The sequence below is a fragment of the Lipophrys pholis genome (genome assembly GCF_963383615.2).
Source record: "Lipophrys pholis genome assembly, chromosome: 3".
NCBI classification, from domain to species: domain Eukaryota; kingdom Metazoa; phylum Chordata; class Actinopteri; order Blenniiformes; family Blenniidae; genus Lipophrys; species Lipophrys pholis.
In genome coordinates, this window is record NC_137627.1 from 35,491,447 (window position 1) to 35,514,025 (window position 22,579).

The 22,579-nt window shown below is 44.4% G+C and overlaps 1 protein-coding gene across 2 annotated transcripts in view; it reads left to right on the forward strand.

Annotated features, from left to right (window-relative positions):
• The window catches only part of pak4 (p21 protein (Cdc42/Rac)-activated kinase 4), a 48,781-nt gene extending 31,313 nt beyond the window's left edge, over positions 1-17,468 (forward strand). For both annotated transcript variants that reach the window (XM_080459994.1, XM_080459995.1), the window contains exons 2-11: positions 5,370-5,606; positions 6,176-6,387; positions 6,466-6,676; positions 8,163-8,396; positions 9,538-9,990; positions 10,617-10,750; positions 10,898-11,024; positions 15,163-15,288; positions 15,898-16,032; positions 17,060-17,468. In XM_080459994.1, coding sequence (XP_080316120.1) covers positions 5,406-5,606; positions 6,176-6,387; positions 6,466-6,676; positions 8,163-8,396; positions 9,538-9,990; positions 10,617-10,750; positions 10,898-11,024; positions 15,163-15,288; positions 15,898-16,032; positions 17,060-17,215 — 1,989 coding nt within the window. In that variant the 5' untranslated portion in view covers positions 5,370-5,405 and the 3' untranslated portion in view covers positions 17,216-17,468. The remainder of the gene's footprint in view (positions 1-5,369; positions 5,607-6,175; positions 6,388-6,465; positions 6,677-8,162; positions 8,397-9,537; positions 9,991-10,616; positions 10,751-10,897; positions 11,025-15,162; positions 15,289-15,897; positions 16,033-17,059) is intronic.
• Positions 17,469-22,579: the final 5,111 nt, after the last annotated feature.

The following is a 22,579-nucleotide window of genomic DNA, read 5'->3' on the forward strand; positions in this document are numbered from 1 at the left end:
AAATGGGCCTGACATTCCTCTTATTCCTGGAACATCTTTTGGCTCCAATGAATCTTCAAGAAGATCAAGAATCACCTGCACTGGTGAAGTTTGTAACTGAGCGTGTGGATTAGTAGTGATGTGTGTTGATGTGTTCTACAGCGTTACAGCATTCGCTCCCTGCAGCATCCTCCTCTCTGATCAACTCCATGGAATTTCTCTGAATGCTGAGCGATCTGGAGTGTGTCAACAGTAGCTGCTGGTAGAATAACTGGGGGAGTGGAGTCATATGTTTTTATACCCAGTTGCGGACCTGAGTTGTTCTGGGCGAACACCCGCCTCCACCAGACGCATCTGAGACGTGATTCTCATGTCCTCTGGTGCTCGATGCGTCCTGGCCTGCTGGACACGTCTCTCACGTCAAAATCCACAACTGAATATAACAGACTGTCTTCACTTCCGGGGCGTCATTCCAGGTATGGGGACGATTAGTACTGCTGGAAAACCTTTAGAAAGTCATTTTTGCATAATATGACTCCTTTAAAGTTTCCCATTAATAAGTTGTGTCAAATACAGAGAAGTATTTTCTGTAAGGTGATTGATAAAGTCTGCGTTCTCTTTTATTCATCAGTCTTCAACAACTGTTATCAGATTAAAATGCAGCTAGACGTCCAAGTCAGTGGTTTTGCATTGCTACACTGGAGTAATTGATAGTACTGTGTAAAGCCTGCACCCACATGGAGGCTGACGGTACCTTTTACATGAAGGAACCACCAACCGACTTGATATTTCTTCAGTAATGAAATGTAATAGATAAGATATTCCTTTTCTATTGATATTTTTTCTGGACTCTGTGAATCTGGAGTTTACGAAGGTATAAAAACAGAATAAAGAAAAGAACCAAACAAGAAAGCACAGCCGCAACATACTTCACATGAAGCTATTTACACACATCTAAGTAGATACACAGTATAATATGAGATTAAAAGATGACTAATGTAATGTTTGCACGTCGGCTTCCATCTGTCCCCTTTTGATTTATGGAGAAATGTATTTTATGCTCTCACTGCACACAAACACAAGGAGAATCTGAAACGATCAACTCTTGTTGGCAGAGGCACCGTTTAAAATCTTCAGGCTGTAATGAGAGGCCTCGTATTAATTTTTTACATAACTAGAGGGATCTTCTTATGTTCCTGTTGTGTTTAGCTGGATGGATCATTTGTATTTCCAGACCCTGGCTACATGTGTCTCGCACTGATGGAGCTTCATCGATTTGCATACCTGTGCTCACATGTCACATCATGTTAACCACCTGTTTTCCACAGTTATGTTGGCTCTTCCAGCTCTCAGTGGAAAAGAATTCCGGAGAAGTCAAACAGGATTTTTTGAGGTTGGCGTTTGCAGTTCAGCCCTCACTGTGTATGAATCTTATCATTTCTTGGCCGGTGTTGGCCGCAGTAAAATGTTGTTTTTCCCCCCTCTCTGCGTGTTGCTACGGGGCGGCTTGATTCACAGTTAGACCGCCGTCTGCAAACACTCAGTGTCAGTCACCGCACGGCAACATTTAACCCTTCGCTCTCTGTAATTGTTTTCATAATTCATACAGTCATCGTTACTCCCACCTTTCCTGAAGGCACTGCTTTCTTGTCCCAGTCCCGTGTGAATAGGCTGCTCATGTTAAATACTAACGACATACTGAACACAGCAGGTCACTCCCGAACTGTATTTCTCTCTGACGTGTACGTGAGAATGAAATCTCAGTTGATAACTGTGTGGAGTTTCCCCAACTTTTATCTCATTATGGAAAACGAATGTACTTTTTTGTACAAGGGAAGAGTGCAGGACAATTGTATTGTTTTACTGGAAGTGTGTTTTTAAAGAGTTTCTTCAAGTAAACAAAACTCACTAGTTTGCTCAGGAAACCTTTGAGAATAACGACAAGAGCAGCATCTTGAAAATGCAGTAAAAGCTATTAAAATGTGACTGCAAATATATATTTCCATTTCTGCCTCTCTTTGAAATGTTCTTCTTTCAATAAACACCTCTGTGTTTCTGACGAGAGAATATAATCGGGCTCTGAACCTCACTGCATATACAGTGTGTATGTAAGTATGAAATGAAGACAAGGCAGCATAAATCATAATCACTCCACTGGAGCAAAGCACGATTTTCAAGTCAATCATTTAATATTAGCCTGCACGGATTGCTAACCACTGCTTCTAGTGGTGCTAATTTAACATCATTTATCTGTAGACGCCGTAACCGTGCTCGGAAGATAACGCAGTTCACAAAAGCCTCGTTTCCACAGTGCCCCTTGGTGCCGGTGCCGGTTGGGTGGGGTCGGCTATCTGTAACCAGACCCGTATCAGTGCCGCGTTTCCATTACACGGGGTTCGGTTTGAAATGTAGGCGGGGTTATGAACGGTTGTGTAATCACGCAGGGTGTGACGCCATAACGGGAGGACATTTTCAAAAAAGTTACCTGATTGCTGCCGGACAACTGATTGGAAATGTCTGCTTGCTGGGAGAACAGCGGTTGTCACGGACCAATGAGCAGACGACAGTGTTGAAGCTCCTCCCCCTCATATCCGTCACATTGTGCCTGGTACCCCAAGTGGAGGGGTAGCGAGAAATGGTTACCAATGGTACCGGTTGGTGACAGTTCTGAGTCAGTGGAAACGCACAACAACCGGTTCCGACCTGACCTGTACCGGCACCAAGGGGCACTGTGGAAACGAGGCTAAAGACAATGACCTCCCAAGATGTGCTTCCACTCGACTTTGTTGGGAGTTTAAAGACTCCAGAAAGTGGCGCATTAACACACTGTGCTAAATGCTGACCACAGCGTGGTTTATCAGCAGGGGTATAAGTAGTTTGACTTGTGAGTGAGCATCTGATTGCATTTATGCCAGACCTCACATGCGACACACGGTTAACTGTTTTCCTGCACTTTATGCTGCTTTAACTGCGTTTTCTTGCAGTTTGTTCTGTTCTTCTCTCCGCTCCTTCCACTGGCTTGTGCTGTATTTGTAGGTCGGAGCTGTGTTATTTCCGTGAACCTCGCTTCTCTGCCAGTACTGCTGGGCGGCTCCCGCCTCACTTCAAACGCTCCTGCTGTGAAGGACTTTGTGAGCGCCGCAGACCGTGAGCTCAGCACCGTGACTCATGGCCTCTAACACATGACCCGCCCAGCTCGCCCACTTCACTGCTTCTGTTTCATCACCGTGTTTTTAAGCTTTTCTCCTGTTTTTGTTCGTTGGCGCAGTGAAAGCAGCACACTAGGCGGAGTGCTGTTGACCCCTGTGATCAGCTGCTTCCAGCTCGGCCGTCACTGTTTGAGTCCTGGGAGTGTCTCTGTAGTTACACGTCAACCAAAACAGAACAATTTAGAGGAAATATCTCCTCATCATTTGCTGAAACATATTAAGAGTGAATTATCTAAATTGTAATTGATATTTAGATGATTCTTTATGTTGATAGAGGAGACCCAGGACAGTTGTGACATTACATTTATTTTTCTCAGTATCTCTGCACTTTTGTTTTTTCATTTAAAGTAGTTGTTTGTGTCTACTATGAAATGGTGGAGCAGCGCAAACTGAACAAACACAATTTTGTCTCAAAAACATCAAATAGTTACGAGTGACCTCATAGTGTGGGTTAGCAGTAACAGACCCAGGGCTCACAGGTAACGTCAAGTGCAGTATACTGTTCTTGCACTTTTCATTGGACTGCTTGCAAGTGTGTGCATGTAAGACTGCCAGATATTTTCCTTCGGTTCAAACATTATCTGTCATAATGTGCCTCCTTTTCAGAAGAAGAGAACAACTGTCAGATGTCTGAGCAGTTCAGTGTTCTAAAGCTGTTGGATTTTTAACAATCAGGTTCTAGATGTTGGAGTTTAATTGTTTAAATTGCTGCATTTCAAGAGATAACTTAAGATTGAGATACACGAAAGCCCGCTCCGTCCCGTCACATTCTGTGCAGTCGGACCGAGGCTATAGAGGACTTGCTTTGTGAGGACATTTTTTCCAAATTTCCACTGAGATGTTTATAAACTGCTGGAAAGGCTAATTTCTGTTAAATATTCTTGTCATTTTTGAAGCAATGCCAGGAAACACAATTCCAAATCTTCCTGGTGATAAATTCTAATTTCAGAAAGCGCCATGGCACCATGTTCTACTCTCCAACGCTCCAGTTTTTGGATACGTCATCTGGTTCTCAACAAGCAATAATGTCTGACTTTGTGATGTGATACGACAAAGTCAGTGTTTGTGAGGCGTTGACTGACTGAGGAGCAGCACAGTCTGTGGATATATCAGGCCTTCAAAAGCATCCGTACACTTCTCCCCATAAGTTCACGTCATGATTGTTTTTAAATAGAGGGAAGTTATGCAGCTGTTTAATGCTACAGGTAGTGAGCTGTCAACATGGCGTCGGACTGTGGTGGCTTGTTTATTGGATTATTGTTTCTGATTGAAACTGTGTGGCTGAGACGCAGAGAATAGCTCATTAAAGAGCTTGGCTGGTTGTGTTGTAATAGTGCTTGTTGGAGCTGCTGTCTTGTAGTTTGTGTGGAGAGTCCAGCAGTCAGACTGCAGCTCCGTTGATGACCTTCAGCTAAAGGTCACTGCTGCTTTACTGCCACTGCTCAGTGGTCTGAGACCAGCCAGTTGGTTGCATGGTTTGAAAGCCAAACGGAGGCGTCGCAGTTAACCTTTATTGTAAATGTGACCAACATGTCTCTGATCTTTGCAAGAATAGGCTTCAACTCCTGCCTGGGTTCATTTCAATTTTATGACTGCAAATTAGTAAAGGAGTAAATGTTTCTGCTCCTTTTTTCAACCATAATTCCAACTTTCAATATCTGGCATTTCTGATCTGATCTGTGATTGGACGGAACTCCTGAAAGCTGCTATAATGACATAATGTCAATGGATAGAAAGCTCCTTTCTTGAGTTTTGGGAAATTGATATTTGCCATTAATGTTGTAGAGATTATGACCATAAGAAGCCTGCAATATCAGATCCAGCCAGTGTTACACCCCAGATTAAGACTCTGTCATGGATGAGAGGTGTCAAGATTTTTCACCACATTTTCAGACTCGACAGCTTCATTTAACTTCCTGAAGTGTTTAAAGTGGAAGAAGACGTTGTGGAGGTACTTGACATGATGAGCTGCATTATCTTCTCAGACCAGTGAGAAGCATAGTGTCTCTGGGTAAATGATGTCCACTGTTGTCCAATGTCTGTGCCCATTCATCTTCATAAACAAGGACAGATATGACATGAGATGGTCTCAGAATAAACAAAGTCCAATGAAATCGTCAGCATCTCCCTTGCAGTTTCCCCCCTCCTCACCTTGGGTTTCTCTCCTCACCCCCTCTACAGGTCTGATGCTTGGCTGCAGCAGCCTCAGCCACCATCATGTTCACCAAAAAGAAGAAATCTCGTATCCAGATCTCGGCGCCATCTAACTTCGAGCACCGCGTGCACACGGACTTCGACGAGCAGGAGCAGAAGTTTGTGGGGTTGCCGCGGCAATGGCAATCGCTCATCGAGGACACGGCCAAGCGGCCCAAACCGTTCATCGATGCCACGGTCATCACCACCGTGGAGCCGCGGAAGGTGGGGTGATCAGAAAATGAACATCGAGTTATGAAATCTGTTTTCATTAGTAAGAGTTTTTACAGCATTCTATGTGCGCTCAATGAATGTGTCGGTCCTCGTAAGTTGGTTGAATGACTCAGATAGAGACTTTCTTATCATGCAGGTTACAAACTCTCATTTACATTTCTGTGGCTTTTCTGTAATTTTCTGCTGTCAGTTTATTTTTTTTACAGGCTTGATTTGGACTGTTATCACACAGTTACATACATGTCTTTATCTTCCATCCATCCAGCTGTTGATGTATGAAAGCAGGTTTCACCTGGGTGATATCATCAGTCCATCGGAGGACAAACACAGAGACTGAATTCCTTTAGAAACAAGCTGATCTGTACTGTGACCTCTTTAGGACGTATACTGCCTATCGCCTCATGTTAGCTTGGTTTAGCTCCAGTAATGATACTCCTTTTGGATTGAACACTAAACACGTGCTTTTTATATTCTAAAATATTCTGTATTAAGACAGAGTCAATGATGTCGTTTGATGTTTGGTCGTTTCATTTCCACACTTTTCATCTTTGAATCTCCAGACCATCGTACGAGGCAGCAAGCTGGGGGTGGACGGCTCTCTAACGTGGCTGCTGGATGAGTTTGACACCATGTCCGTGACTCGCTCTAACTCCCTGCGGCGAGGCAGCCCTCCCATCCAGCCTCGCAGGGACTCCAGCTCCTCAGGAGGAGGAGGAGGAGGAGGGCAGGAGAACGGAGATCCCCACCACAGACACTACTCACTCTCAGACAGGTGTGGAGTTAAACTGGAGCTCCAGGGCCTCACATACTGCCAGTACGCTGTTATCTCAACCAGTTTTATCTTTCTCAGAGACAGACCCAGACTAGACCACCAGGGGGCGGGAGGGGACTCCCGACAGGGTCACCGTGCCGTGCGCCCTCCCCAGAGAGACGAGTTAATCCACGGTCGACCCCAGCAGCAGCCTCGAGGCCAAGAGCCCAGCAGGGTCAGCAGGGACAGACCGGGATCTGGACCGCCGCCTCCACCCCACAGAGACAGAGAACATCGAGACCGAGACCAGGTAAAGATGGAGGATCAGCAGAATAAAGCATATGCAGAACATGCAAAACAGATCATGGGGTATTTTACACTATATGAAAAAGAAAATAAGGGCTGCACAGTGCATAATTTACAAATTGATATCGTGTCATTCACTAACAGATGGGCTGTCTGGTTTAAGCCATTTTCTTGTTGTTGCCTTTCTGGCCGCCACACTCAGTATTCCAAATGAGCACTTGTCATTTGTATTTGTGGATGTGGAGTGTAGCAAACTGAAGAAGAATTTGTTCCAATTAATTCAATATTTTCATATGAATTATGTGCCAGAAAGAAATTACTTTTGGAAGGTCCAAAATAGTGTTGTCACGATACCAACATTTTGGTATCGATACCGATACCACCATGTATTTCGATACTTTTCCAAATAAAAAGAGAATATAGTCGCATCCTTGTGGATTTAGCAGCAGCCATTGTTTCCCTTCTCTCTCTCTCTCTGTCTCTGTCTCTGTCTCTGTCTCTGTCTCTGTCTCTGTCTCTGTCTCTGTCTCTGTCTCTCTCTCTCTCTCTCTGTGTGTGTGTGTGTGTGTGTGTGTGTGTGTGTTAGTGACGCACTCGATTTCTTCTTACAGAGCTTCTAGGGGTCGTTTGAGTCAGTTACGCGTGTGCACTCTGGCATGGACGCAAACACTATGACATTTACGTATTGCGCATCCGGTATTCTTTTCAAAGTACAAGCTCGGCTGGGAGAAGATTGTTTTGAAAATACGTTGTTTTGACATTTTCATCGTGAAGTTGTGTCCAGGAATGTTGTTGGTAAATAAGGTGGAGTATGAAGCGCTTATTCAGTTGCGGATCTCGGGTCAGAGCGCATGCGCACCCCGCATGGAAACCGGAGTTCAGAAAAAGAATAAAAGAAACCGGAGCGCTGTTTTCCGCACTTTCGATTGTCCAAAACGTCCCGTAACCCCCCCTCCCCCACGATCGCATAACGAGCTGTCAATATCTCGTGTGCATCCTCCATTAACGATGGCTCTCCTAGAGGGATCTCCGGTCATTCACCACGCTCCCACGTCTACAAAATCCGAAGTGAATGAAAGCGGAACAGCCGGCCGACGCTTCCCCCACAGAGAGACTGAATACTCTCCTCTCTCCACTCTCCTCGGTGCAAATTACAACACAGTGATGCTACACGGCAATGTAAAAAAAATATATATATAGATACCGGTGCCGGCCGGGCCCAGTATAGTATTGTTTTAAAGGCATCAGTACCGCGATACCAATACAGTACCGGTATACTGAACAACCCTCGTGCAACATGAGTGAAAGTGGTTGGCTTCCCGAGCTCCACAGTTCTGCCAACAACTAGAAGAGCCAGTGTGGTGAGAACTTTGAACAAGAGTGATAAAGAATCTGCTCAGACGTTTGTGCATCTGTACTGCTAAGACTGTTTTACAGGATGATTCAAGAACAACTCCTTCACCTTTCCATCGATTGCTTCCTTTCTTCAGGACCAAGTCGTCCGCAGGGATCAGCCTGGTGACCACAGGCCAAAGTCCAGCTACGTGTCCCGGGATGGAAGCCCTCAGTCTCCCCGGGACAAGAGGCCTCTCTCAGGACCCAACATCCGCACGCCCAACCTGCCCATAACCGAGGGCGTGATAAAGACAGCGCAGCAGAACACACGGCCGTTCAACACCTACCCGAGGACAGACAGCGAGGGCGGACGGAGCCCCACGGGACAGGTAGAGAGAGAGAGAGAGGTAGAGAGAGAGAGAGAGGTAGAGAGAGAGAGAGAGAGCTCTTTCACCTCGTCCTTCCTACTCCAGATCAGATTTAGCTGCTTCTGTCCTTGTTTTCTTCTGAAAGCTGAACATGTCCAAACACAGTCATTTCTAGGTGCTTTAAACAAAGAGAAATCCACATGAGTATCTGTGGAAAGGAAAAACTCCCTTGAGCAGGAATGAACCTTTATTTATATGTTAGATTTAACTTTGTTTAACCAAGTACAACCTTAGCAGAATCCATCTCTGCACACTCTTCATATACAGTACACTAGAAAGTAATTCATTCTGTTTCAAGCATAGCTGAAGTTGGTTTGCGTTTGGAGCCTCTGGTGAGTCAAAGTACTCGTTCAAAAGTACCCAACTCGTCGCCGGAAGGATGAAATGAAAGTCAGTTTAGGAAACCTGGCAGGCTGGTTTCCCAAAATGGATGAAGGCCAAACAGGAAAGAAAAGTTTCTTTGCAGACGAGTGTCTCTTCAAACAAACGTGGAGGAAAGCCTGTCGCCTCTCAAAAGTTTGGATTTCATCAGACTTAAGCATGTTTTCATTAATTCACCCTCATGATAGAGTATTTGATAGTAGTTTTTTCCTCCTGGCTACTTTCTACTGCAGCATCACGGATCTCTGAGTATCTTCTGTTCAGTCGTGGGTCTCGGTGTTTCCTCTACACCTGCTGAACAAATGTGAACCTCCATGGACTAATTAGCAACAGCAGCCAGATACATCATTAAAACTACATTTAGTTTCATCAATTACCTCGTGTTTGAAGTTCTCTGTCTCTCTCACTCTGTCTCTCTCACTCTCTCTCTCACTCTGTCTCTCTCTCTCGCTCTCTCCCTCTCTCTCTCGCTCTGTCTCTCTCTCTCTCTCTGTCTCTCTCTCTTTCCCTCTCTATCCCTCTCTCTCTATCTCTCTCCCTCTTGCTCTCTCTCTCTCTCTCTCTCTGTCTCTCTATCTTTCCCTCTCTATCCCTCTCTCTCTATCTCTCTCCCTCTTGCTCTCTCTCTCTCTCTCTCTCTCTCTCTCTCTCTCTCTCTCTCTCTCTCTCTCTCTCTCTCTCTCTCTCTCTCTCTCTCTCTCTCTCCTTCTCTGCCCTCCAGCCGGGTCGTCACCAGGACTCCTCCCCTCAGAACGGCCCCTCCACTGGCTCCACCCGAAGTTCCTCTGGATCCAAGCCGTCCGTAAACCACCAGCACCCTCATCACGCCTCCCACCCCGTCCTCACCCCGGAGGCCCCCCAGCAGCACCCACACACCCCTCACCCCAACGTCCCGGCCCCGCGGCCCCCCGGGCCCCCGGCGTCAGGCGGTGCTCCTCAGGGCCGCTCGCCGCAGCGCGAGCCCCAGAGGGTTTCTCACGAGCAGTTCAGGGCGGCGCTGCAGATGGTGGTGGATCCCGGCGACCCACGGACGTACCTGGACCACTACATCAAGATCGGCGAGGGCTCCACGGGAATCGTGTGCATCGCCACGGTGAAGACGACGGGCAAGCTGGTGGCCGTGAAGAAGATGGACCTGAGGAAACAGCAGCGCCGAGAGCTGCTCTTCAATGAGGTACGACGTCCAGCGACGACACTCCGACACACAAACACTGAGACAGAGCCGCAACCTGAAGATCCTGTTTTTGGGTGGATCAGCACTCATTAGACAAATAAATAGTTTTACTGTCATGGAGCAGCAAAGAAACCAGATAATAATCATATTTATGTGACTATTTATCAGTGTTTAATTTAAATAGTATTTGGTTCAGGGTTCAACAGAGATAAAAAAAACCTTCACATAAAAACAGCATAATTTGCTGTTTTTGTGAGTTTTACCTGATAAAGTTTTTCAAAGTCAGTTTCTCTCTCGTCTTACTTCTTTTTCATGTTCTAATCCTCCTCCTCCTCCTAGTCTCTCCTGCTTCCTCCTCCATCTAATTCTAAGTAAACATTGTGCTCCAATCATAAACTGGATGAATTAGTTCTCCCAAGTTGTGCTTTAATAACTGAAGAAGTATCGCAAATGTCACTTTAAATGAAGATGAAATAAAAACCGTATCTCTCAGAAGTTTGAAAAGCCTTCCACATGATTTTCCTGACAGTTGACAGATCGTACAGAGAAAAGTGTTTCTCACTTCACATTTCAGAAGCCAGTTCCTCCTCTGAGTGTGTTTTGTGTGTTTTGCGTGGCGGCTGCAGGTGGTGATCATGCGGGACTATCACCACGAGAACGTGGTGGAGATGTACAACAGCTACCTGGTGGGAGACGAGCTCTGGGTCGTCATGGAGTTCCTGGAGGGCGGAGCGCTCACTGACATTGTGACGCACACCAGGTGACACTCACAACCTCACTGCTGAATTTATTCCTTCATGTAATCTGCACGTGTACAAGTTATTAAAGAGTACTTGTTAAATACTCACCACACCGTCTTGCCATTAGGGGGCAGTGTCACCTCATGTGTTGTGCCTCCTCTGTGCAGGATGAATGAGGAGCAGATCGCCACCGTGTGTCTGTCGGTCCTGAAGGCGCTGTCGGTCCTCCACACACAGGGTGTGATCCACAGAGACATAAAGAGCGACTCCATCCTTCTCACACACGATGGCCGGGTACGTACCTCCGCTCTGTGTCCAGCGCCAACCAATCAGAGCACGAGGTGCTGCCTGGATTTTCCTCTTTGCTTGAATTAGTTGTTTTTGAGGGGAGACTCTTGAAACCTGGAGGGATTCTCTTGAGACCAGTGAGAAAAACGACCACATGACTCCTAAAGATATTTGTATTGTTTGAGGAAGCAATAAAAGTTTTCCCAGCCTGAAAGCAGTTAGGAAACACACATTTTGGGGCTGTAAGTGTTTTTGTTCACTTAAGCTGTAATTTATTCACTTAGTTATTGCTCAAAACTCTTCCTCAGCAGAGGTGAGAAAACATTGCAGAATCAGGCTTTTTTAACTTGCTTTTGTTAAAGTAATGAACCATGATTATGTCAGAGGGCTGGTAGCACTCGTAAAAAATTAAGAAATGAGAATTTCTGAATATATTTTGTTTGTTTTTAGCAACATTCACTGATTCAACGATTTGTAAAAATAAACACGTTAGTTTTGCCTCTCTGACATCCTAAGTTACTCTGTTATCTCTACTTTCTGTCGTCATGAAGCCAAACAGGCCTGAACAGGGACGGTTGGGTGGGGACTTGTTTTGTTTGTTTTTTCTCCTCTTCTCTGCTAAGAAACTTCTTTCACTCGAGGCCTTTACAGGCTGACAGATGTGTAGAAAATGAGTTTGAACGAACCAAACAAAATAACGATTCCCACGGCGTGCGGGCTCATCACTGTGATCACCTGAGCGCCGCCTCTCGCCTCATAGCAGTAGGTCACAAAACACCAGCTGAATTTAAATAAAAAGAAAATAGAGACGAGAGCATGTGTGTGTGAACCGCCGCTGCAGAGCTGAGCGACGCCAAATCACTTCCTGCCTGTTGACGAGCAGAAATTCTGCCTTGTGCAGAAAATAAAACCAAGACAGAAAGAAGGAAGTGGGCAGCTGCTGGCCTGTCGCAGTCATCAAGCAGTGACACACATAAACTCCCAAACTCCCCGACACCCAGTAACACATAAAACAAATACTACTCCATAAAACACACACCTCACCACACATCTGAATGACATTTCAGAAGCGCTGATCCTATTTAACCTGTTTATTTAATTTTTTTAATTACTGGAAATACTTTGACTTCTATGTGGGTACTTCCTGTTTGGGTCTGTCGTCTCTGACAACTTAACAAAACAAAGCTTAGATAACGCAAGTAAATCCATCACTTTATCCGACACCACTGAGTTTGTCTTCCACTTCTGTGTTTAAGTCTGATTTGATTCAGTTGTTGGGCAGATCTAAGTTGGTTTCTCCTCCTACAACCGGCGCAGGCCACACATGAGACAACAGAGAGATGAGCCTAATGATTTAAACCGTATCGTCCTTAATGAGCCTTTGTGGTCGAACGTCGTCATGATGGCTGTTTCAGTCCTGGTCTCGGTCTGCAGGCGTGTGCATGACGAGGCATTCCTGCACCGCATCAGCTGCACTGAGGCCCTTTGAAAAGTCCCACAGGAGGTGTTAAGGCAGCTTGCATGCCAGCAGTTTCTCGGCAGAAGGGTTTGTTTGGTTTGTGGGTTAGCAGGTGTGAGGGTGGCGTAGCATGTTTCTGTTCATGTCTCTCGTGTTGATCTGCAGATTATTCCTCATCATTTCCTTTTCCGCTTTCTGAGAAAGCTCAGTCTGTCGGTCAGCGTCCGACTTCGAAGTCTGGCGGTTTGTCTTGGTGCTCAGCGGTGCTGAAACTCTTTCAGGAGTGGATGTGGGTCACACTGAGGCTCAAACTGAAAGAACCTGTGTCAAACAAACTAATTTATTCAGACAATCGACTGGGACACATGGATGTGCTGAATTAAAAATGACGGAGTCTGTCTCGAGCAGTCTGTGAAAGTGTGAGTGAAAACTGAATTCATGCTGACTTCATTCCTTCGTCTGAAGCTGTCAAGGTTTTAGTCCGATCATCCACACGGTGCGACGATAGAAGATAGAAGCAGGAGCATAGACCTATATAACTCAGAGTTACAGTTGTGCTCATAAGTTTACATACCCTGGGAGAATCTATGATTTCTTGGCCGTTCTTCAGAGAATATGAATGATAACACAAAAACCTTTCTTCCACTCATGGTTGATGGTTGGGTGAAGCTATTTATTGGCAAATCAAAATGACCCTGATCAAAAGTTTACATACCCCAGTTGTTAATACCATGCATTGCCCCCTTTATCATCAATGACAGCTTCAAGTCTTTTGTGGTAGTTGTGGATAAGGTTCTTTATTTTCTCAGATGGCAAAGCTGCCCATTCTTCTTGGCAAAAAGCCTCCAGTTCTTGTAAGTTCTTGGACTGTCTTGCATGAACTGCATGTTTGAGATCCCCCCAGAGTGGCTCAATGATATTGAGGTCAGGAGATTGAGATGTCCAGAACCTTCCCTTTGTTCTGCTGTAGCCAATGACAGGTCGACTTGGCCTCGTGTTTTGGATCATTGTCATGTTGGAATGTCCATAAACGTCCCATGTGCAGCTTCCAGGCAGATGAGTGCAAATTTTCCTCCAGTATTTTCTGATAACATGCTGCAATGATCTTGCCATAGATTTTGGCCAAGTTGCATGTGCCTCTGTAGCTCACAGATCCCAAAACATCAGTGATGCACCTCCGTGTTTCACAGTAGGAATGGTGTTCCTTTCATCATAGGCCATGTTGACTCCTCTCCAAATGTCACGTTTATGGTTGTAGCCAAAAAGTTCAGTTTTGGTCTCATCACTCCAAATAACTTTGTTCCAGAAGTTTTGAGGCTGGTCTCTGTGCGGTTTGGCGTAATGGAAGCGGGAGACTTTGTGACATTTGCAGAAATGGCTTTCTTCTGGCGACTCGACCATCCAGCCCATTTTTCTTCAAGTGCCTCCTTATTGTGCATCTTGAAACAGCCACACCACAGAGAGTCCTGTATTTCAGCTGAAGTTATTTGTAGATTTTTCTTTGCATCTCGAACAACTTTCCTGGCAGTCGTGGCTGAAATCTTTGCTGGTCTACCTGACCAGTGGTTTGGTTTCAACTCATTTTCTACTTCTTAATAAAGCGTTTGAACACTGCTGATTGGCATTCTCAATTCCTTGGATATCTTTTTATACCCCTTTCCTGTTTTATGCAGTTCCATTACCTTTTTCTCGCAGATCCTTTGACAATTATTTTGCTTTCCCCATGACTCAGAATCCAGAAACGTCTGTGCAGCACTGGATGAAAGATGAATGGTCTGTCAGAAGCCCAGAAACTCACTGACCTTTTATACACACACACTAACTACAAACAAACAGGTCACAGGTCAGGATGGGAACCTTGATTAGCCATTCAAACCTGTTAGTGTGTTATCAGGTCAAAGTCACTGGGGTATGTAAACTTTTGATCAGGGTCATTTGGGTACTTTCTTTTGTCATTTTGATTTAAAAAGTGTAAACACAGTTGTTTGCCAATAAATAGCTTCACCCAACCATCAACCATGAGTGGAAGAAAGGCTTTTGTGTTATTATTCATATTCTCTGAAGAACGGCCAAGAAATCATAGATTCTCCCAGGGTATGTAAACTTATGAGCACAACTGTATATAGAAGTCTATGAGCAGGAGTCAACTTCTATGTTTTATATCTTTTCTATGTTCTCCGTGTCTTCTTCTGCGTTTTCGGTGTTTTTGGTGAGTCACAGCGCCCCTTAAGGCCACACCTGTAATTGCTTTTTATCCCGAGACCGAGCCCATAGATGTCGCCAAAGACGGCGATAGATGGATTTATTAAAAGCTCGAGTGGCACCCATTCCAGGTTTGATATTGAAAATTGCAGTTTCGCAATTATGTAAAAGTGCTTTGATAGGTTACAGCAGCTCACTGAAGCTAGAGGGAATAAACGTCTTCTTCAGAGCAGCTCATTCTTTTCACGCCATAAAGAAGCAGTTTCAGCCTTCTGGACTTTTCTTAAACATCCAAGTACAAATTCTTCACTCGATGTGTTCTGATCCAGTCGTTTGCCAGCGATGGAAGAGATGAACAGTGTTTCTTTTGAGGAGTGTGGGTCCGTGGATCTGACAGGTTTGAACGTTTCGCGTGGCGTTAACACTGTGAGTCTTGCTGGTCTGGAAACGTGACGGTGATGTGTGTGTTTCCTCTGTGTTCAGGTGAAGCTGTCAGACTTTGGCTTCTGCGCTCAGGTGTCCAAGGAGGTGCAGAGGAGAAAGTCTCTGGTGGGAACGCCGTACTGGATGGCGCCAGAACTCATTTCTAGACTGCCTTATGGACCAGAGGTACCTCTCTCTCGCTCTCTCGCTCTCTGTCTCTGTCTGTCTCTCTCTCTGCCTCTGTCTCTCTCTCTCTCTCTCTCTCTGTCTCTGTCTCTCTCTCTCGCTCTCTCGCTCTCTGCCTCTGTCTCTCTCCCTCTCTCTCTCTCTCTGTCTCTGTCTCTGTCTCTCTCTGTCTCTCTGTCTCTCTCTCTGTCTCTCTCTGTCTCTCTCTCTCGCTCTGTCTCTGTCTCTCTCTCTCTCTTTGTCTCTGTCTCTCTCTCTCTATCTCTCTCTTTGTCTCTGTCTCTCTCTCTCTGTCTCTCCCTCTCTCTCTCTCTCTCTCTCTCTCTCTCTCTCTCTCTCTTTGTCTCTGTCTCTCTCTCTCTATCTCTCTCTTTGTCTCTGTCTCTCTCTCTCTGTCTCTCTCTCTCTCTCTCTCTCTATCTCTCTCTTTGTCTCTGTCTCTCTCTCTCTGTCTCTCTCTGTCTGTCTCTCTCTCTCTCTTTGTCTCTGTCTCTCTCTCTCTATCTCTCTCTTTGTCTCTGTCTGTCTCTCTCTCTCTCTCTCTCTCTCTCTCTCTCTCTCTCTCTCTCTCTCTCTCTCTGACCGACCGTCTCATCTCGTCTCGTCCAGGTGGACATCTGGTCTCTGGGCATCATGGTGATCGAGATGGTGGACGGGGAGCCGCCGTACTTCAACGAGCCGCCACTCAAAGCCATGAAGATGATCCGAGACAACCTTCCTCCCAAACTGAAGAATCTGCACAAGGTGACCAGAAAGACTTTCACCGTTCTCTCACTTCAGACGGGAAACGGAGGAGCAGCGGTTTCGGCTTTTATCTGAACGTGTAAAACCGTCATCGTTGATTCATCGTCACACTGCAGGCTACTGCGACCCAATTCTGATCTTATGCTCAAAAGTGACACATCTGATCGGTTAGTGGCCGCATGAACGTTGAAATTCAGATTTGTTCACACCAGACCATCATATTTGGTACCAAATCAGATCGGATGTCTTTCAGAATGATGTGTAAGTTGCAAATATGTGACTTCCACATTATTGACGAGAGATTTGAGTCGTAAACGTGCACCGGAGGAAGTGGCTCCGCCAGAATAAAAGCTGTGCTCTCTTCTTTCCCTCATCATGTCGTCTGGATTCTGTCGGCTCGTATTTAACAACCACTTGGAAATAGAATAGAATAGAATTTTATTTATATAGCACCTTTCCCAGACATGAGTCACGAGGTGCTTAACAGCACTAAAAACAAAAAATTTAATTAAAAATTTTAATTAAATGGATCGACACAAGCTGACCAGCTTTGCCAGATATGGAGGTTATCCCCCATTTGCAGAGCCAAATTCCTACCTTTTAATTAACTTTGTTTATTTAGTGTAGTTGTGTGTTCATGACGTGTTCTTTATTGACGTTTTCAACATGATTCCTACACCGGCTGAGATTTGAGTTTGTTTTGAGGTGTGTGGGTTTTACCTTGTTTGGGCTAAAAACAGTGAGTAACATCTGGCAACCCTGGCGCTGACCGGCGTGGCGTCCATGTTTACTCTCGTGCTTGCTCTAGGGACGATTAGCATTCACACGGCAGTCCAATGGCGGTCGCATTTAAAATCTAGCGTGAACGATCAAACAAAGAAATCAGATCTCAGCAAGAAATCAGTAATTTAGCATGAAGACCTGCAGTGTGAACTGCAGGTTCTGTCGGGGTTCTGCTGTGGAGCAGCTCATAACTGAACCCTCATCGTATCTAATGTGTACTAACGCCTGTGCTCTCCTCCCTCAGGTCTCTCCTTTGCTCAAAGGCTTCCTGGACAGGATGCTGGTTCGAGAGCCGGCCCAGAGAGCCACGGCCAGCGAGCTGCTCACACACGCCTTCCTGACCAAGGCGGGCCCGCCGTCCTGCATCGTCCCGCTGATGAGGCAGAACCGCATGAGATGAAACCCCGACCACCGGGGGGCGCTGGAGGGCACAGGTCCAGCAATACACTACACACACAGAGGTCAAAGGTCACGACGGAGTGTGCAGCAGGATTTTCTGAACTGTGGGGAGAATGTGTGTGTTCCCCCGACCCGAGAGGCAATAAGATGTGTTCGTGTGTGCGCATTTTTAATTTTATTTTTTAGCTGTTTTTATGTAAACATGTAGTTTGAGCTGCGGAGTCGGACCTGCGGCTCGTTCACTGTTTCCATGTGGACCGTACCTGGATTCTGATGGGGGAGGGGTTTGGACCGTACCTGGATTCTGATGGGGGGAGGGGTCTGGACCGTACCTGGATTCTGATGGGGGAGGGGTCTGGACCGTACCTGGATTCTGATGGGGGGAGGGGTTTGGACCGTACCTGGATTCTGATGGGGGGAGGGGTTTGCACACCTGGCGAAGGTTTTGAAGGATGTTTTTTTTTTTTTTTTTTTTTTCTCTCACATCTGGAGACGATCGGAGCTCCGTTTGAAATCTCTCTGTCGGACAATCTGGATGTTTGTTTTCTTTATGAAGACTTCTCTCCACGGCAGATCCTTTCTTCCTCACACGCAGAACTTTACTACTGAGAGAGGAAACAAACGAGTTGAACTGACTTTATTTTGTAGCCATCAGAACCCTAGCTTCTTGTTGTAAACAAACATGTACACTAAGTGAAAAGGTAAACACTGGAGTCGTGGTAACAGATTTCTCTTATTTCCTTCTGATTTTCCTGTGTAAGTACAATGAACATAGAGAGATATATCAGTTTGGATGTTTCACCATCTCTACTTTTCCTGATTGTTTTTAATATTATTATTATTATTATTATTATTATTATTATAATTTGTCTCCTGGTTGATTTTAGAGTGAGATTTGATGATTTCTGAAGCACTGTTGATGAGAGATAGAAGCTGCACTTCCCGGTGATCACAGCAGATAATTTACACTAAACCTTTTTAATTATTTTGTCTTTATTGGAGGACCATGTGCTCAGAGTGCTGCAGGGATCCTGGATCTTTGTGAAGTTGCCGTTGCGGCGCTCTGCTCCGGATGTAAAGACGATAAGACGGACTCTTTGTCACCAAACTTGTTTGGGGGAAAAAAGGTTTTCAGACCAAATCTTGTTTTTATCAAAACATGAACTTTATTTTCTACACAAAAGATAATAAAAAACACGTGAAATGTAACAGCTGTTGTTAATATTTTTAACTACAGAACATGGAAACGTCTCAGATGTTTCCTGGTAACACAGTTTTCTACGGCAGAGGGATGAAATCTTCTAACATGGAGTCCATTTCTTTTTTCATTTCATTTTCAGCTTTTGTTTTATTTCGGACGTGTTGAGAACCAATATTAAAGTCAATCAGCCAAAGACATTTCATCACACTGATGGTGAATAACGACAGCGGGAGAATATAATTAGGTTGCATGTCCGAAAAGAAGTGGGAAGAAGTATAACTTATTAAAATTCCACCCCTTCTCCATCAATACTATATTTTCTTTTAGCTTCTACTTAAAGTTCTCATATCCTCCTGTTCTCCTCCTGTTCTCCTCCTCCTGGTCTGGTCGGTCCAGAAACCTTCAGTACTCTAAGGTTCTAGCTCCTACTTGATTTTCCTCATTTGAATATTGGATCATAGGAGCTGCATTCAGAATCTGCTGTGTCTGTGTGAGCTGGACTGGCTCTGCCCACACATGCCCATCTTGGGAAGAAGAGGAAGTACTTCCTCTCGTGGTGCCATGTGCCAGAGCAGAGCTGCCTAATCGTGGGAGGAGTCAAAGGGAGGGCCTACCTTGATTGGGATTGGCTAAACCCCCGATGACACTATATAGGGTTTGATTCCTGATTGGCTGGTTGGAGCAACACACTTTTTAAAACCTGAAACAAGCCAGGGAGAGAGAGGACAGACTGTCTTCACTTCTGGGACGTCAGTCCAGGTATGGGGACGATTAGTACTGCTGGAGAACCTTTAGGAAGTGGATTTGGCATAATATGAACCCTATAATATTAGCACTGCTAAACCATTAAATCTTTTAATCAGATTAATCACAGTCAGTGTGGATTAATTTTGATTAATCACGATTAAATATAAATTTTTAATCTGAATTACTTAATAATTTAATGTTGCATGAGCAAACGGCAGTTGGTAGAGAATGAGACTTGCACTCTCCAGGTAGTGTGTTCATGTCCCACACTGGGCACCACCTTCCCGTGGACTCCCCACCTGCAGGAAGGTTCTTAATTGGTGCAATGGGATCTGGACGTGTCTAATAAACACCTTTAACAGTTCAATTTCTCTCCTTTTTAAAACAAACATTGAACATTAATGTTCCTCCTCCTCCAGCAGCAACTGAGACAAACGGACTAGTTCACTGTGGAACCAAGCCAACATGGCGGCTCGGCCACAAACCTTCTCTTTTATCACTGAAACAGTTGAGTGGAAAGTATTCCTGAAAACGTTCGAGGTGAGAAAGGAGCGATGCATTTGCTGAGTCTGTCTTTGTTTTTGTTCCACGACAGCGAGTTTCACTCAAAGAATTCACTTCCCACATTTCAAAAGACGAGTACCAGGGCTCCCTGGGCAAAAACCCTCGGCCTCAATATGTACATGAAATACTGTCACAGCCTTAATTAAAAGAGCGACGTAAGAATGAGTCGGAAATGCAGCAGGATTTTATTCTCGGTCAAACTGTTGATGAAAACCAGATCAATTTAAAAAAGCAAGATTACGGCGGTTCAGAAGAACACGACAGCAAAAAGACACGTGTGCGTTGTTGTTGTGATGTGACGTTGGCCCGTCTGAACCCACGTACAAAATAAATATTAAGTCGTGAAGTGAAGTGATTGAAATAAAAACAGTGAAATGTTAGAAGAATTTCCACTAAAATAAATTCTCTATATATTTGGCCTCCAGATTTATGACTGTAAAGTACAATAGAGGGACTCTGGACGGGGACCCCCCCCCCCCCCAGCCTCCAGCTCCCCTCGGTGACTCTCAGGAACACAGACCTCTGGGTCCACATCCATGAACGCAGCAGTGAGACGCTCGTTCAGTTTCTGGTCTCCTGCCTTCTTCACCTGATGAAGTCCAACTCTTCAGCTCTTCCTTTGGTCTCCGCCAGCCGGCTCTTCTGCTGCATTTGAAGGATTTTTTAAAAGGATTCCTTCCACTCGCTGAGTTTCCCCTGACGATCCCGCGGAGCTGCGCTTTCCTGATGATGGAGACCAAAGGTTCTTCCAGGTTCCTTGTTCTGCAGAAGCAACTTGGATTAAAATCTACCAGTTTGACCTCATAATACAACACGAGTCACGTACGCTGTGTCGGGGGATTTTTTTTAATCTCTTAAAACTTCATTTTTGGTCTCCTCCACATCCTCAAGAACAAAGAGTGCTTAACGCTTCACTGTGTCTGTAGTGACTGAGGCCTCCTTTATCCAGCTGTTTACATATTTATTATTTACATTATGACATTACATACACTTTACATGTTGGACACATTCGCAGTATAACAAACATTTAGCGACACTTTAAATCACCCGTCGGGATCAAACTGGAATATTAAGTCTTTTCTTTGAGTTCAGCTGCAGTAAAATGGGAGACTAACGCTGCTGCAGGATGAAGAACTCGGTTCTTTCTGCTTCACAGCGAGCAGATTAATCTTCCACCTGCCCGTCGTCCGGTGGGCGGCTCTGCCGGCGTCCTGCTGGACTTTGTCTCTCTGCCGGCGCTTCCAGGACGCTACGTTTTGGAGTGCGTCTGCTCGGTGGTTCGAAGCGGAACGATAATGATTCACGAGGGCTGAACATCCCATAAACCGACGAGGCCGCCGCCATGACTCACTTCCTGTTTGTCTGATGTCGGAAGAATTCTTGTACACATTCACCTCTGGAGAGATGAACTCGCCTCACAGAACGGGGACACACACACACACACACACACACACACACACACACACACACACACACACACACTTTTAAAGTCATAAATTAACCTAATGGAGAAAATAAGTGTAATCTGGATCAACCTCATGACTCCTTCAACACAAAGCCACACGCATTTCTTTATTCTTCAATTTTTGACTCGACTGTCGTTTTTCACTTTTTCCACAAAGAATTTTTTTTTTTCAAATAAAATTTTTTCTCGTTTGATCTTTTTTTTTTTCTCCAAAATTTTGTCTTGTTTCTTTTTCTTCAACATTTTAACATCATTTCCTCATTTTAACGTTCACGCTGTCGGATGAAATGTCAGTTTGACTTTTTCTTATACTCACTGATTTCATTCAATATAAAGTGTAATCTCTTTTATTCTGAAATGTTTAATTTATTCCACGACACTTTGTTTTCTATCACTTCTTTCCCTCATTTTCACAACATTTTGATTTCCTTCAATTAAGTGTTGATTTTTTTTTGTTGACTTTTATCCCAAAGACATTTTAAAACACAAACTCATTCTTAACTTTGTTCAACTTTAAATGTATTCTAACAAGTATCACATTTCTCCACATTATTTCCAAAACTTGCACCTTCCTTCAGTTAAACATTGATTCCCAAAAGTATGGCTTCAATAATTATAAAAAAAAAAAAAAGGATTTCCAGTTTGGATTCATTTGAAGAAATGTAGAATGAATTTATCTTTTTAAATTCAAACAGATCAATTCATCTTTTTAAATGTCAGGAATGCAATGAGAAAAAGAAAAGTGTGCCTGACATTTAAAAGGATGGATTTATTTAATCAATTGAAAATGAATAAATAAATAGAAATCACTCGATGTTCCAAACGTTATGACTTAAATTAAGTGAACAGAAATCTTTTGTGATTTCTTATTTTTTTACCTCTTGTATAAAATGTTCACTTCTTTTAATGAACAAAACCATGATTTCATGCAGTTTAATATAAATTTTATTAAACAATTTTAAGGAAATCTTTACTTTTTTGACTGAACATTTACGTTTTTTAATATATTTAAAATATTAAAAACTTCATCCCTCAATTTGGGGAAGAAAAAAAAAAGTACCGTTAAAATAAATCCTGTGAATTACTGTAGTTCATTATTGATGACCTGTTTTTTCAGTGTTTAGTCTGTTTGTAGGTTTTTATCTCCAGTAAATACTGGAGTTTTTCTTAAAAGTGCCATATTATGTAAACTTGACTTTCTGCTGGTTGTCTAACAGTAAGGTGTGACCGCAGCCCTTATGGGAGCGGAAGTGAAGAAAGTCTGCCGTCTTCCTCACTTCCTCCACTTGTTAGCGAACGTCTACTCATACAGGCGAGTCAGAGGTTTTCCCTTCATGACATCATGGGGGGAAAATAACCACTTTGACCCTCCCACAGGGACACGAAAA